We start from the raw sequence: 14,082 nt of genomic DNA, 5'->3' as shown, positions 1-14,082 counted from the left end.
GATGTTGTCCTTGCCATGCCACGCTGAAGTAGAACGCGCGTTTAGCCAAGTAAACATTGTAAAATCAAAACTGAGAAATAGAATGGACGTTACCACTTTTAACTCAATATTGTGTATATAATTAGTCTGATTACAGATATGGGTTGCGAAGGCACTAAAAATGTTGCGTAGACCCCTTAGAATTTAATAAGCTTATAGGCACATTAGAGGCCTATGAAAAGGATATAAAGAATGATACTGTTGATGTTGAAGAAGGCATATTAAATATATTATAATATATAATCCTTAATACTAAAAAAAAACATTATTTTTAACTAATTTTAATAGAAAGCTAAAGGAAAAAACTGGTGCTCTTTTTTCATTTTTTTTTTTTTTAATAATACAGATATTTGTATTTTCTATAATAGCAAAATTTGTTTGAAAATCTTTGCGCTTTTTTCAGCTTTATTTGGCAAAAAAAAAATCAGCTTTTTTTACCACCCTTGCCCCGCCGAAAACAGCTTTTTTTTCTCAGCAAATGTTGGCAACACTGCACCTGGGAGACCAGCTGACCAGCTGCTTCATTTAAATAACTATTCACGCGGAGAAATATATAAAAACAAAAAAAGTAATAACTATTTATTCATCTTGAACCCCCACCGTGTGCACTCAACTATGGATTGCAACCCGCTATCGCAGTTCAGCCTGCAGCTTTTCGAGTTCTTCGCCAAGCCGGTGAACGGGCATGCGGCCGGCGGTGCAGTGCCTCCATCGCGCTTGAGAAGATGCGGCGAGCTCCTCCGCCATAACAGCGATGACCTGGCCGAGCAGGGCGACTTCAGCCTGGCGTCCATCTCGCGCTACTGGTTGAACTTTGCCAGCAAGCAGGGATGCGCACTGCGCCGCAACGCGGACTTCCTGCTGCCCGGCGAGGAGCAGCGCCAGGAGCTTATCGAGCAGTCCAAGGAGTGGATCTTTCCGGTCGCCGTGATCAGCGTGCTGCGCAAGGAGCGCTATGCCCTGCACTTCCAGCGCCGCCCGATCATCACCCATGTCCTCAAATCCGTACTCACCCTGGCCGGCGACTACGGGCGTCCGCTGAAGACGGTTCAATCGCCCACCATGTGGCTGCAACTGCGCAACGATGGCCGAGCCACCACCGATGGCCAACAGGAGCTGCGCGACTATCGCCTGGAGCAGCTCTACAAGATCATGCTGCGCCTGGTCGACTACTCGGGCTGGCGTCTGGTGGAGCAGGAGGATCGCCAGGAGAGCACGCTCTGTGTGATCGTGGAGTCGCAAAAGTGCTGCCAGAGACCGCCCAACGATCATGTCTGCCTCGTCAGCGGCCCGGTTTTGGAGCCCGTGAAGAAGACCGCCACCGCAATGAGTGTAAAAGACTACTTGGAGTGAGTATTCTCAGAACTAAACTACAGGCCTAGGATGCCATGAATATTTTTTAATTAATAAAGCATATGCCATAAATTATGACTCTTAAGCCCTTAAATGTATAAAACTAGATTTATCATATATTTGTTTTTTTTTTTATTATTATTATAAGGCTTTATACTCTAAATACAACTAGAAGAGAACTGGCATAAGCAGATTTAAACTTCAGCTTACATTACATTTGGGTTGAAGTAACATAATCTAACAAGATAAAGTGTAACCAATTAGCAAACTTTGTAATTTACCTTAAAACATACATTCTTTCACAAATTGATCTTTGTTTTAGGTAATTTATAATGTGATATTATGAAGTTCCAATCTTTTATATTTATATAAAAAAACCTTACCTTCAGATAATTTAAAAATATTTCTGATATTTCAGATAAGATCAGCTATTTGATAAAACCTGGAGGCTCGTGCTTACTAAAGTCTTTTTTTTTTCAATGCAGGCTGCGCTCCACACACATGCGTCTTATGGCGATGCACCGCAGTGGAATCCGTCCGGCGGGCATGGACAACATCGATTCGCTGATGAAGCGCTTTGGGGAGGCGGCCGTGATCGTTGATCTCTTCGAGGTGCGCCACACCACCGCTGCCATTGTGGTGCGCAATGGGTTGGGCAGCTCCAAGGGCGCTTCGTACATCCTGTACAATTCGGCTCGACTGGAGACCCTGATGCGCACCTTTGCTAGTATGGTCAACGCTGGCGTCTACGAGCCACTGCCACCGCTGGGGGAGATCGATCTCAGCATTCTGGAGGATGATGTAAGCGGATTGCTTTCCTTTGCCCCTCATTTATCTTATGTTCTGTGGTAATCTGTGTTTCAGATGGACTGGCAATTGATCTACGGATACCTTTTAGCTTTCCCGGAGCTTCTCGAGTCCGTGTTGGACAACTTGCAGCAGGGCCAGTGCAGTGTCCATCTCCTGGTACGCTACCTCGATAATCTGGCCAGCGCATTCAGTCGCTACTATCGCCACAAGAAGGTGCTCGTCCAGAAGCGCGACCAACTGATGCCGATAGTGTACGCCAGGATGTACCTCATCATGGCCGTGCGCCAGGTACTGAATACCGCTCTGTCATTGCTCGGCATAGAGCCGGTCGATTTTGTATAGAGATCTATTGAATAGACCCAATGTACAATCCACAAAAGAGGCTAATTATAAGCGTAACCTGACGAATACCGAGTACTGTCTAAACAGTAGCCGGTATAATTGTGATCTTTTTAATAATAATAACAATTTGATATTGATGTAACATTTGCATATGATTTAAATCTATATTTCTACCAACCACAACAGATCTCATCATAATCATAAATGCAGGTTTATACTGGCTGCGAAAATCCCACTTTGTTACAAATCAAATGTCAAATTAAAGACTATCGAATTTATTTTAATAATAAAAACATAACTAATACACTTTGACTGTAAAATCAAGTATTGAATTAACTTGTGAATGCATGTTTTTGATCAACACAATTGAGGTTATTGGAATACAGTTTTCATGATCAAGTTCTTTGCATAGGGTTTCACGTAAATATACATAAACATTTAATAATGCATTTTGTAAATGCTACAGAATTCTAAACATTCTGACTATCTTAATTAACAACCTACCTACATATATACAGTGATGGGAAGTGTTTAGGTGGAATACAGGGTACTTTCCTTTATTCTGACTCGGATCCACTTAATATAACTAAGGGCTATAACTTTAAGTTGTTGCTCTTTTCAACAGCCCCCTTAATTGAAAATATTCTTTTCGTTTTATTTAAAAAAAATTCATTATTCTTGGAAAAACTATGCATCTACTTATATAATTTATACACTTTCTTTATTGTTATCATTTTTTGTGACATTGTACAATCTACTTTCTCGTATTACTTTATAAAATAACTTCTCCCTTAACAACATTAATATTTTATATGTATATATAGATAAATGTTCAACATTATGGAGTTTAGGTTATATAAGAGTTTACATTTAAATAACGAGTCATTATAATATTTGAAAATATTTTATATATTTAAGCTACTAATATTTTTTACCGGTTATGTATCCTATGCATATTATATCCTACTAGTTTACAAGTTCTTCCTATCCTATCCCATCACTGCCCATTCATACACATAGCATCAGGACTTAGCATCAAGGACTAACGAATTGATTTGGCATTTCGGCTGGCTCACACACTCACACGCACTGATTTAGGAAACATTTAGCATAATACTATGTGGCAGGATCGCTGGTGGATCTGGATCACTGGATCTGGCTGGGATCTGGATCGATCATCACCTGGCCTGCTGCTGCTGCTGTTGTTGCTGTTGTTGCTGTTGCTTTTGGCGATTGAAGTCGGCGGCAAACTGGACGTTCTCCGGACTGCTGTGGAAGAGCTGCTCCATCAGCCTCGTGCTGCCCAGGGAGTTGGCCTTGGTGCCCAGGCACATGTTGTACTGCGGGGCATCCAGCTGGACGTCGCAGCTGATGTCGTGGTAGATGTGCACGAGCGTGGGATCCGGTGCGCGGAACACACTCAATCTGCGCCAGTGCTCGGCGGCCTCATTGTAGTCCATGGCCAGCTCAGCGGTGTTGGTCAGAAAGCCACGCTGCCTGGTGCCCACCCGCACGATCTTCTCCAGGAACTTGACATCCTCCAGGCCCCAGCCGGTGATGTCCTTGTCGAATCCATTGATATCCTCATCGAGAATGTCCGACTTGTAAATGGCGCATATGCCGAAGCCAAACTGCCGGAAATAGCCGCGCTCGTCATCGATCCTTGGGGTTTCCCCCTCATCGGATCCAGCGCTCCTCCTCTGCGGATCATACTGGCTGAAGACAATGGGCAGATACACCTGCTTGCCCCGCTGCGTGTGCATCCTCACCCGCTGCAGCGTCTCCACTTCGAAGACCATGTCCACGTCGATGAACAGAATGATGTCCTCCTGCCGAATGTATGAGGATCTGGCCGCCACATCCAGGGCAACGCCGCGCGAGAAGGCGCTGCTTCTTTGGATCCAATTCACCTGCTGGTAGACATGCCGGGCATGCAGGTCGTGGAGCAGCTGCAGATGGTCGCCCAGCTCGTCCGGCGAACCGAAGATCACCACCAGGAGGTCGCAGTGCTGCTCGCCGCGCACGCAGACGCGCTCGTATGTGCGCAGGAAACGCTCGAAGGTCCCCAGGCGACCGGCGATGGGCAGGACGAAGACGATCTTGTCCTGCGTCGGCGGCAGCAGTCCGCTCGGCATCGTGAAGTGGCTGCTCAGCCGGGCCATTCCGTTCTGGAAGAGGCTGCCCAGGAGACCTGTCGGTGGAGAAGTGGAGGTTGATGTAGGGCTTCAGTTGGTTTATAATATAGGGTGGGGCAAAAGCGACCCCCCTTTAAAAATACCGATTTAAAATGGATTTCTGTTAATATTGTTTGTTTATCTGTATAATCAGACTATTTAACAATTTTTAAAAATATTCTGGATGTTATATACATGTTTTTAATACAGAGTATCAGTATACAGGGTATCAGACTAATTTAAAATGATCCGAAGATTAAAAGAATGTATTAACTGGATAAGAGATCTGATGAGTTATATTTTGTTATACAACCTAGCAATTTCTTAGTACAAATGAGCTAAACAGAAAGAATTCTTGGTGAAAAGTTGGAAACTTTAGCTTTATGGGTTTGAGCTCTATATTGATTCTTGAAATTGCAACCTTTGTTTTTTATATGTATATAGATGGTACCTAATAATATCTAGAAGATATCTACTCACTCTGCTGCAGGGTGACGTTGTAGAAGTCCTCGTCAAATTCCTTGACAAAGATTCCCGTGAAGGCCCGCTGGACATAGAGATGCCTTCGTACCGGGACCGTCATCTTCTTGCCTCGATACTTCTTGTAGATGAGCAGCAGGTCCAGGATAAGATCCTGGCCGTGGAGCGCGTCCAGGCGATGGTAGCCGTAGAGCAGCTCCCGGAACTCGATCACGCGACCCCGCTGCCGGGAATAGTTGTTGATGTTCTCCATCACCTCGGTGATCACGTCCTCGAGGCCCTCGCGCATCGCCGAGTCGATCTTCTGCTTGGGATTGGCCGAGGTGGCCGAGTACAGGCTGCGGGCGATGAAGGACCACTCCAGGAGGTCCTCGGTGCTGCCGGGCACGAATTTATTCAGCTCCGGACTGATTCCTACAAATGGTAAAGAAATGATTAATGAAATATTTAAAAAGCTATTATTAGCATAAAATATTAAGTTTCCTATTTCATACATTTTATAAGGGATCCAAAGATATCTAACTTAAAAGTACCAACAAATTTTTAAAATTCCTTCTTTTAACTTTGAAATTCGAATAAAATGTTTAACTCTACAGGCATGGGTTCGGTGTACAAATATCTGTTGCCGAATCAGGGTAAGCTTATCCATAGCCATGGGCTCTCTTGGAACTGGGCTAATCCCATGCTAATGTGTTCTAATGGAAAGACGCCCCAGGTGGCTAAGTTTCCGGTGGGTTAACTCCGTATTCCCCAACGGAGTTGGCCTTTAAAACGAACGCCTGACAGACAGCCGACATTCAGATCGGATCCGCTTAGCCCCAGGCCAGAAAACCCGAGTCGAGATGCCGCTCCAAGTGCTTATAGTGCCTAGGACGCTGCTCCTCATCATGATCCTGGCCTTCATCCTCTTTCACACGCTGACCGCCGCGGAGCAGGATCCACGGGCGGAGGAGCAGCTGCCGTCGTTTTGGATGCGCCAAGCGCAAGATCAATTATGCGAACGCTTGGCCAGGACCAAGGATGCCATCACCGACAGCCGGCGGGCCAAGAATGTGGTCATGTTCCTGGGCGACGGACTGTCGCTCACCACCCTCACGGCCGCCCGCATCCTCAAGGGTCAGCGGCGCGGCGGACGCGGCGAGGAGGCCCAGCTGGCCGTGGAGCGATTCCCCTTCGCCGGACTGAGCAAGACGTACTGCATCGACGAGCAGACGCCGGACTCGGCCTGCACGGCCACCGCCTACTTGGGCGGCGTGAAGACGCACAGCGGCACAGTGGGTCAGAGTGCCAGTGGCGAGCGGGTGGAGTCGGTGCTCCAGTGGGCCCAGCGGGCGGGCAAGGCCACTGGGGTGGTGACCACCACCCGGCTGACGGACGCAAGTCCCGCCGGCGCCTACGCCCATGTCCGTCGGCGGGGCGAAGAGCTGGAGATCGCCCGCCAGCTGGTGGAGGAGGATCCGGGCCGCAAGCTGCACGTCATCCTGGGCGGTGGCCTGGGCAAGTTCGCCGACGAGCGCAGGGATGGCAAGGATCTGCTGGCCCAGTGGCACGAGAACAATCCCAATGGCTGCTTCGCGCGATCCCTGAAAGAGCTGAGGAACTGCACCGCGGATGGCACGGGCAGCCTCCTGGGCGTCTTCAGTGACAATCACATGGCCTATCACCTGGCCGCCAGCAAGGAGCAGCCGCGACTCTGTGAAATGGCTGCGGCGGCCATCGAGAAGCTGGAGCAAAAGTCCCAGGAGGATGGCAACGGCAGTGGCTACTTTGTGTTCATCGAGGGCGGGCGGATCGATCATGGACACCATGAGACGCGAGTGGGTTACGCCCTGGACGAGATGCTCGAGTTCGATGCGGCCGTGGAAGCGGTGGTCAGGATGACCGATACGCGGGAAACCCTGCTGGTGGTCACCGCCGATCATTCGCATACGCTCAGCATGGCGGGGTATGCCAAGAGGGGAACTCCGATCCTGGGCATGGATGCCCAGCAGCGGGATCTGAATGGAGTGCCGTACAGCACCTTGAACTATGCCATCGGCAAGTGGCAGAGTCTGGACAAGGAGGGCAGGCGGGAGAGTCCCAGCAAGACGCTGAGTCCAAGTGAGTAGGCAGAACATTAAATAATGTTAAAGTGATATTGAAAAATGCAACTATGGAGAGGTAAGGCAAGAAAGTCATGTCCCAATCGCTGGACATAACATTAACATAGCAAATGGATACGTGGTTTCAAAACGAGTTTAATTTCTTGTCAATATTTTTATCAGTGTAGAAAATAGTGATTATTAGACGTCGTATTGTAGGCAAAATGACTCTTTAAGCCTTCGTTTTTCCTCGATCCTCATTGGAAATGGGGTGTAAAATGTTGATTTCACGTATAATCCGACGCCTAGATATGATCTTATATATCTTGATAATAAATATTATCTTGCATTTCCCATTTCCCCAAATACAGCCTCCTACACGCCCAGCTATATTCATGGACGCAAGGGTGTGCATTCTGGAGAGGATGTGGCCGTTTTTGCAATGGGACCCCAGTCGCATCTCTTTGGTGGCGTCATGGAGCAGAATCTACTGCCCCATCTGATGGGCTATGCCGCCTGCCTGGGCAGTGGAGTCACCATCTGCAACCAGGATGAGAAGCAGGATAAAGACAAGGATCAGGAGACAGAGGCAGATCCTGAATCTTCTTAGTTTCCCAGAGATGTGTAAATTTTTGTTTCTAGTTACTTCCAATATATATCTTATGTTTCTCCCATCTGAGTTTCGGAACTCACCCAATATGTTGTGGTCCTGAAAGTGCCTCTTGTTGGAATCGCTTTCCGGCGACACGCTGGGCAGCATGTAGGTGCTCTCGTCGGGAACCTCCAGGTACTTGGCCATCCGCTTGATGTCCCGATGCAGGAGCAGCGACTCCTGGCGCATCTCCTCGGCCTTCAGACCCTGATTTCATATATAACCAGAGTTAAGAATTTAAAGACCTTAAGTTTTAAGGACCCACCTGGACGTAGGAGTGCAGGCGGTACATGAGCGGCGCCTGTTTGATGGGATGCAGGGTGATGGCGTTGTGGATCTCCTTCCGTTTCAGTTTTCCAGTGTACGCATTCCGGCCACTTGAGTTGTGCCGCAGGATGTACTGCATCTATATGTTGGAAAATCATATAACATTATTTTTAAAGAATATTAAGATTATAGAAACCATATTGAATAAATATTTTCAAGATTAAAATGGTATATTATAAAAGGAAATATCTTAAGATCATATATGAAAATATCCTTAACGTTATATCTCTTATATTATTATCCTGTTTAAAATAGAATTTTTTTAATGTATTATTTATATTGTTCATTTTATTATGATGTTAGGATCATATATGAAAATTTCCATGAAAGTATTATATCTCATAACTTATTTCCTTTTTAAATACAAGTTATAATATCAATATACTCAAAATGAAATCAATATACTGAATTTATTTTGGAATCCAAAGTTTTGGATTGAATCCATTGATTGGTGTATTATATTTCTAAGGATAGTGACACTCACCTCATAGTTCCAGGTGCAGGGTATGCCGGCGAACTTCTGGACGCAGCGACCCACCTCGACGTCCTCGTGGGTGCTGTAGAGGTTCTTCAGGCAGCTGGGGATGTGGGGCGCCACGCGGCGCAGGGTCTCGCTGCTGAGGATCACCCCCGGGCCGCCCATGCAGAAGTTCTCGTCGAACTCCAGGGAAAGCAGGCCGAACTCCTCGCTGTTGCCCTTGCCCGCCTGGCCGATGAACTGCGGCTTGGAGCTGTCGATGGAGCGCAGGAACCGCTCCAGCTTGGCCGGCTCCATGTAGACATCGTCGTCCGCCCGGATGAACCACTCGAACCGGTCGATGTAGTGCTCGTACATGTAGTACAGCATCATGAAGGACTTCTTCTGCGGCGGATAGCGATCGTCGACGTTCTTAAGGGCCACCACGGGCAGATCCTCGGAGTAGCTGCCCTCGGAGCTGAAGAAGGCCATCCGGCCGGGCACCTCCTTGCCCCACGTATCGTACACCGCCCGCGCCCTGCCCTCCAGGAAGCTCTTGGCCGTCATCACGCCCACAAAGACGAGGTTCCTCTGGGAGTTCTGGATGCTATCCTCCTCCCGCAGACCGATGATCTCCGCCGGCGACTTGAGATTGGTCGGACGAAGGCTGCAGCGCTTCACGATCTCCAGGGCGCGGTAGTTCTTCAGCACGGTGCCGATGCAGAGGCCCAGGGCGATCCCGAAGCAGGCGATGATCAGCGTCTTGCGCTTCGTCATCGTGTGCTGCAGCATCGTGGATGTGGATATACCCGGGATGGTCCGGATCGAAATCGGGGGTCGGCGGTCGTGGCAGTGGTTCAGTGGGCGCCGTTCATGGGAATCTCTGTGCGTGGAAAAATGAAAAAGGGGAGCGATCTGTAAATTAATGGCACGTGCCGCGGCAGCAGGAAATATTACCCATCTGATCAGACCTATGCCCACGTTGGGAAAAATATGACCACATTGACACCGCATTTTTAAAATAAATAGATATTCCTATACCCACTCTTAAATCCATATTTCATGATATCTCTATTATCATTTTCCCCCTTAAAAAAACATTTTTAAATAATTATTGTTTATCAAAATAATTGTAGTCCTAATATTATACAAACTTTTCCATTATTTAATATAATATACAAGGAATATGTTTTAATTCTAAAGAAGTTTCTCAGTGTGTATGCTCTATGCAATAGAAATTGTTGAACAAAATTATTGGGAAAAGAAAAAAAAATGAAAGAGGGTAAATAATGTAGTGATACAAAAGCAACTAAATTCTACATTAAATAATTTTAAATTAAAGATTATTATTAAAGATTATTACTATGTTGGTATAACTGCATTACCATATATAATATATTTTTTGAAGCTGAAACCGCTTTTCAATATTATTTGTGTTCCTTTCTACAAGATATATACAAATTCATAAACAAAAGTACCTTGCGTGAGCAATGATAAAATCAACTATTTTCTCGGAAATCGAATTTCATCTATGATAATTCGAGTTGCCATCCCCACTCGCTGCGTGAGTAAAACCGAAATATGATGTTTGAGTGGTTCCGCAAATATTTGAGTCCGTGCTGCGTTTTCCTGGAATCGTTTTCCATTAGCCTCGGATGCACTGGTGTCCGGTGCCCCCGATTGCACCGGGGCGTCGATCTTGGAGAGGCGCGGACACTTGAGCCGAGATTGAGATTGAAAATAAACGCTCTGGCTAGACCGAGCGGGGTGCCGTGGAGAATCTAGATCTATTTATAAATTGAGACGACTGCGTTGGCGGCCCCTGTAAATTGGTCATCGTGCAATTGGATGGATGCGACTGGGCTGTCCGGGAATGTAGAGCGCTACGGACACACCTTGCGGAGAGTCGCGAAGAGTCTCGGGGATCTCACAGTCCGCTTCGCCAGTGCGTCGGCCCCATCGTCCCCACATACACAGAACCAAATGCTAATTAAATAAACAAACAGCTTGGGAAACTATTTGGTTTACAAATCAAAGGCCGGCAAACGTAAACTGGAGCACACATTAGAAATAAACGGAAGGTGCTGCCATTCCATTAGTTCGGCACCTATTGCTTTTTAGTTAAACAGAAAAAAAGCGGTGGTATTTTCGAAATTCTTTTCGTTATGGCTCATTTAAAGAAGAAATATCATATAAACCATAAGCATTTCATTAGAAGATCTTAATGTTATCGTTAAACTAAACCTTAAGTCATACCAACGTTCGATTTCTCAATGTCATGTTAAGTTTTTAGATCTTTATCTGTCAGATAAAGTTTACAGTGAGTTAAATTGACTTTATGATAAATCCTAACAGTGTCTGTTATCACGCAATATAATGGGATATTGGGAACCTCATTTTTCCGAAACAACAATTTAACTGGTTGACAAAAGTTAACCTGACATTGAGAAATCGCCCCTAATGTATGTATTATAATACCGAGTATTATTAGAACCATGAGGACTATTATTTTTCTTAGTGTAGTTTAGCATGGTCTTGACGCACAAATATTTTGCTCGCCAGCTGACCTTCTCTCCAGCCCCTGAGTCACCTGCACAGGTGCGACCTTAGTGGTCGGTTAACTGCGCCCCTGTGCGTGTGCCTCTTATGCAACTCTCTTTCTGCACTGATCTTAACTCTAGTTTCATTTTCTAAGGCCCCACTATCAGTCGATTCCCTCTCATAGATAAGGTTCCGCGTTTAAATACTACTTTGATTTATTGAAATTTGTTTGCCTAGACTTATCTGTTTGAGAATAATCAGCGCTGCCGGTGGAAGGGTATAAGAATCCAGGCAGACGCTGAATTCGTTTAATGAACTTTTTAATGCCCAAGTGTTCGAGTCTCGTTTCGGATTCTCGGACCTTGACAGCAAGTTGAGGCATTTAAGCAAGTCTGCTTCTCTGTACATTTTTGCCGGAGGCTGAGATTTCTGAGATTCGATAGTGCTTTTGCCAGAAATACTTGTGTGTAGTAAGAGTTAAATAATATATTTATATATTATAATAAATTAATATATAACAAAATAGGTAATCGTAATAAACCAAGATTGCTAAAGGTGAATGCATTTGATAACATGCTATATTTGACGTGAAAGACAAATCACCTTTTTGCATAGAATACTTGTTTTAATTGGGAAATACCAAGTACGCCTTAAAATTCTTGTGAGATGTGTGCTTCAAAAATTCTTCAGAATTTGGTAATGATTTATTTTCGCATAATATTATATTGATATAGCCCTCTTTCTTGTATCAAACATATGCCAATAGATATTTTTTTTAAAGAAAACTTTCTCATTGTAAGAGATAAAATAAATGGGAAAATAAATAAAACAGCATGAGTTACCACATATAAACCTACTTTATGAGATTTTAAGTCTCGGGATATGTTACTTATTAAGGCTTATTTTAAGTATGTATATGTTATTATAGAAACTATTATAGCCCCCACTATGGTTTCATTGATAACATCGGTTCTACAGCCCAGCACGTTCCTCACAATTCAGCTCGAAGTAACATATATTTAGGAGGGTGGGCCTCAGGTATCGACCTTAATGGAAATACTTAACAGTACTTAACATACTATACTTAACTCACCTGTTCCTACCCGCTCAAGTTGCCGTCGACTGCACAGTTAGCACTTTTTCCGCTTTTTCGCCTTTTTCGTCTTTACTGTGTTCTTGCTGTCCGGTTGTTGGGCCCATGCAATTCGCATCGATCGGATGATCGGATCGGGGAGTATTACGACTCTATAGGTACTATATTATGGGCGTGCAAGTGGAGTGGGAGTTGCGCGATCTGTATCTGCGTCTGCTTTTGTATCTTCCTCGCCAAGTGGAGGATCTCGACTAGGGGTACGCAAAACGCAACTGTTGACTGTTGACAATTGGACGTCTCCGCAGAAAGACAACACACACACACTCGCACACACAGTCTGTTGCTCTCACAGATACTCGGTCACGCACACACCGACAGTTCAGTGAGCATACAACAACTCACGCTGTTTAATTATTATTAGCCCTCGTTGTTGTTGTTGTCATTGCTGTTTTTTTTTTGTTTTTTTGCTGGTTACGACGATAAGTTCGCAAAGGTCGATTCACGAAAATAAAAAAAAGATAATAAAGCTCTGGCAAACACGCAGAAAAAATAATTAAAACAATTTCATAATATGCAATTTCACTTTTTCCCTCCAAGCGGCGAATTAATTTATCTAACAATTTGCTGCGTTTTTCGCTTTTTTTATATTATTTTTTGGGTTTTTTAACTGAGCACGCTCGTGTTGGGCTCGGTGCAAAGAACAAACGTCGAAAAACGTTGAATTCCGTCCAAGAACTAACCGATCCGATACGATCCATCCGAAAAGTAGTCGCACAGCCAACGAGCTGCGGCGAGAGTGAGCGCACCCGGCCGCCTTTGCTTTTGCCTTGCTGCGAAAGTATCTCTCAGATACTTTCGGCTCTCTGCTTGCGCCAGTGATGCGCCAGTGATTCCGGCGAACGATCACAGTGATCGTTCTGTAACTAATAATGCAAAAAAGAAAAATACTGAGAAAAATAACCGATTTTAAGTAAGGGAAACCTATCTATTTTCTTTAAGATTAATGATGTATTTTATTTACCTTTTCTGATATTATTATTACCTAATTAAATCACAGTTTCATATTTTTATTCATTCATTCATTATTCATTTGTAATACAGTTTCCATAACAAATTGGATTCGTTATTACAGAGCAACGAATAAATAACAAATCTAAGGTTTTTTTTACCAAAGATAAAACAAATCTTAAAATTTATATTTTTTTTAAATTGTATATCAAAAAGTAATTTATTTTACCGATTCAAGTCTTAAGCGTTAAAATAGAAATCCTCCATATTTTAACAGCAGTTTCTAAAAGCTTTTTAAAAATATTGTTACGATTAATAAACAAAGTGTTTCAATACAGTTTACAATTGCTGAATATTTTAAAATTCAATTCCGTAAAATACAAAAAATGCTTTGGCAAACTTTTAGCCAAAGTGAAGCTAAATTATGGGTAAAATTTGGAATCACTCTTTGATTTGTTTGTGGCATCTTTGGGTGGTGTGTGTGAGTATCTGTGTGTTTGCCGAGAGATGTGCGTATCAGTATCTGTATCTGATAGCCGAACGTTGAGTGGCTTGCTCATCGCACCGCTCACTATCTCTATCTTCGCCATGTGGTGTGCGTGGTCATGGCAACATGTGGCCGGGAATTACTTGCTTCGTTACTCCCGGTTTATAGTTCGCGGAACCCATAAAAAATTGGTAAAAAATAATCGCAAAAAAATTTGCAAAAAAAAAACAATCAACGT

The 14,082-nt window shown here is 44.4% G+C and overlaps 3 protein-coding genes across 3 annotated transcripts; 2 read left to right on the top strand and 1 right to left on the bottom strand.

The window, feature by feature from the left end:
* Nucleotides 1–519: 519 nt before the first annotated feature.
* On the top strand, nt 520–2,864 carry LOC119556449 (DALR anticodon-binding domain-containing protein 3). Its single transcript, XM_037868688.1, has 3 exons — nt 520–1,388; nt 1,878–2,193; nt 2,257–2,864. Exons 1-3 carry the CDS (start codon nt 655–657, stop codon nt 2,542–2,544), a joined length of 1,338 nt encoding a protein of 445 aa, XP_037724616.1. The 5' UTR covers nt 520–654; the 3' UTR covers nt 2,545–2,864.
* On the bottom strand, nt 2,804–13,108 carry LOC119556447 (chondroitin sulfate synthase 1). The gene is made up of 6 exons (XM_037868686.1): nt 12,350–13,108; nt 8,743–9,598; nt 8,197–8,337; nt 7,973–8,138; nt 5,199–5,612; nt 2,804–4,735 (listed from the first exon to the last, which is right to left on the bottom strand). Exons 2-6 carry the CDS (start codon nt 9,505–9,507, stop codon nt 3,723–3,725), a joined length of 2,499 nt encoding a protein of 832 aa, XP_037724614.1. The 5' UTR covers nt 9,508–9,598; nt 12,350–13,108; the 3' UTR covers nt 2,804–3,722.
* Nucleotides 5,903–7,953, top strand: LOC119556448 (alkaline phosphatase, tissue-nonspecific isozyme). Its single transcript, XM_037868687.1, has 2 exons — nt 5,903–7,298; nt 7,651–7,953. Exons 1-2 carry the CDS (start codon nt 6,041–6,043, stop codon nt 7,887–7,889), a joined length of 1,497 nt encoding a protein of 498 aa, XP_037724615.1. The 5' UTR covers nt 5,903–6,040; the 3' UTR covers nt 7,890–7,953.
* Nucleotides 13,109–14,082: the final 974 nt, after the last annotated feature.

This window comes from Drosophila subpulchrella, chromosome X, assembly GCF_014743375.2.
Source record: "Drosophila subpulchrella strain 33 F10 #4 breed RU33 chromosome X, RU_Dsub_v1.1 Primary Assembly, whole genome shotgun sequence".
Lineage (NCBI taxonomy): Eukaryota > Metazoa > Arthropoda > Insecta > Diptera > Drosophilidae > Drosophila > Drosophila subpulchrella.
Note: the sequence above shows the minus strand (reverse complement) of the source record. Positions and strands in the feature narration are given on the sequence as shown.

Excerpts from the sequence above, each read along its gene's own strand:
- LOC119556447 (XM_037868686.1), bottom strand. The coding sequence starts at position 9,507 with ATGCTGCAGCACACGATGACGAAGCGCAAGACGCTGATCATCGCCTGC. Across the intron at positions 8,139-8,196 it reads GCCTGCACTCCTACGTCCAG|GGTCTGAAGGCCGAGGAGAT; the intron begins GTGGGTCCTTAA and ends ATATGAAATCAG. Across the intron at positions 5,613-7,972 it reads TCAGGACCACAACATATTGG|GAATCAGTCCGGAGCTGAAT; the intron begins GTGAGTTCCGAA and ends TACCATTTGTAG.
- LOC119556449 (XM_037868688.1), top strand. The coding sequence starts at position 655 with ATGGATTGCAACCCGCTATCGCAGTTCAGCCTGCAGCTTTTCGAGTTC. Across the intron at positions 1,389-1,877 it reads AGTGTAAAAGACTACTTGGA|GCTGCGCTCCACACACATGC; the intron begins GTGAGTATTCTC and ends TTTTCAATGCAG. Across the intron at positions 2,194-2,256 it reads TCAGCATTCTGGAGGATGAT|ATGGACTGGCAATTGATCTA; the intron begins GTAAGCGGATTG and ends TCTGTGTTTCAG.
- LOC119556448 (XM_037868687.1), top strand. The coding sequence starts at position 6,041 with ATGCCGCTCCAAGTGCTTATAGTGCCTAGGACGCTGCTCCTCATCATG. Across the intron at positions 7,299-7,650 it reads CAGCAAGACGCTGAGTCCAA|CCTCCTACACGCCCAGCTAT; the intron begins GTGAGTAGGCAG and ends CCCCAAATACAG.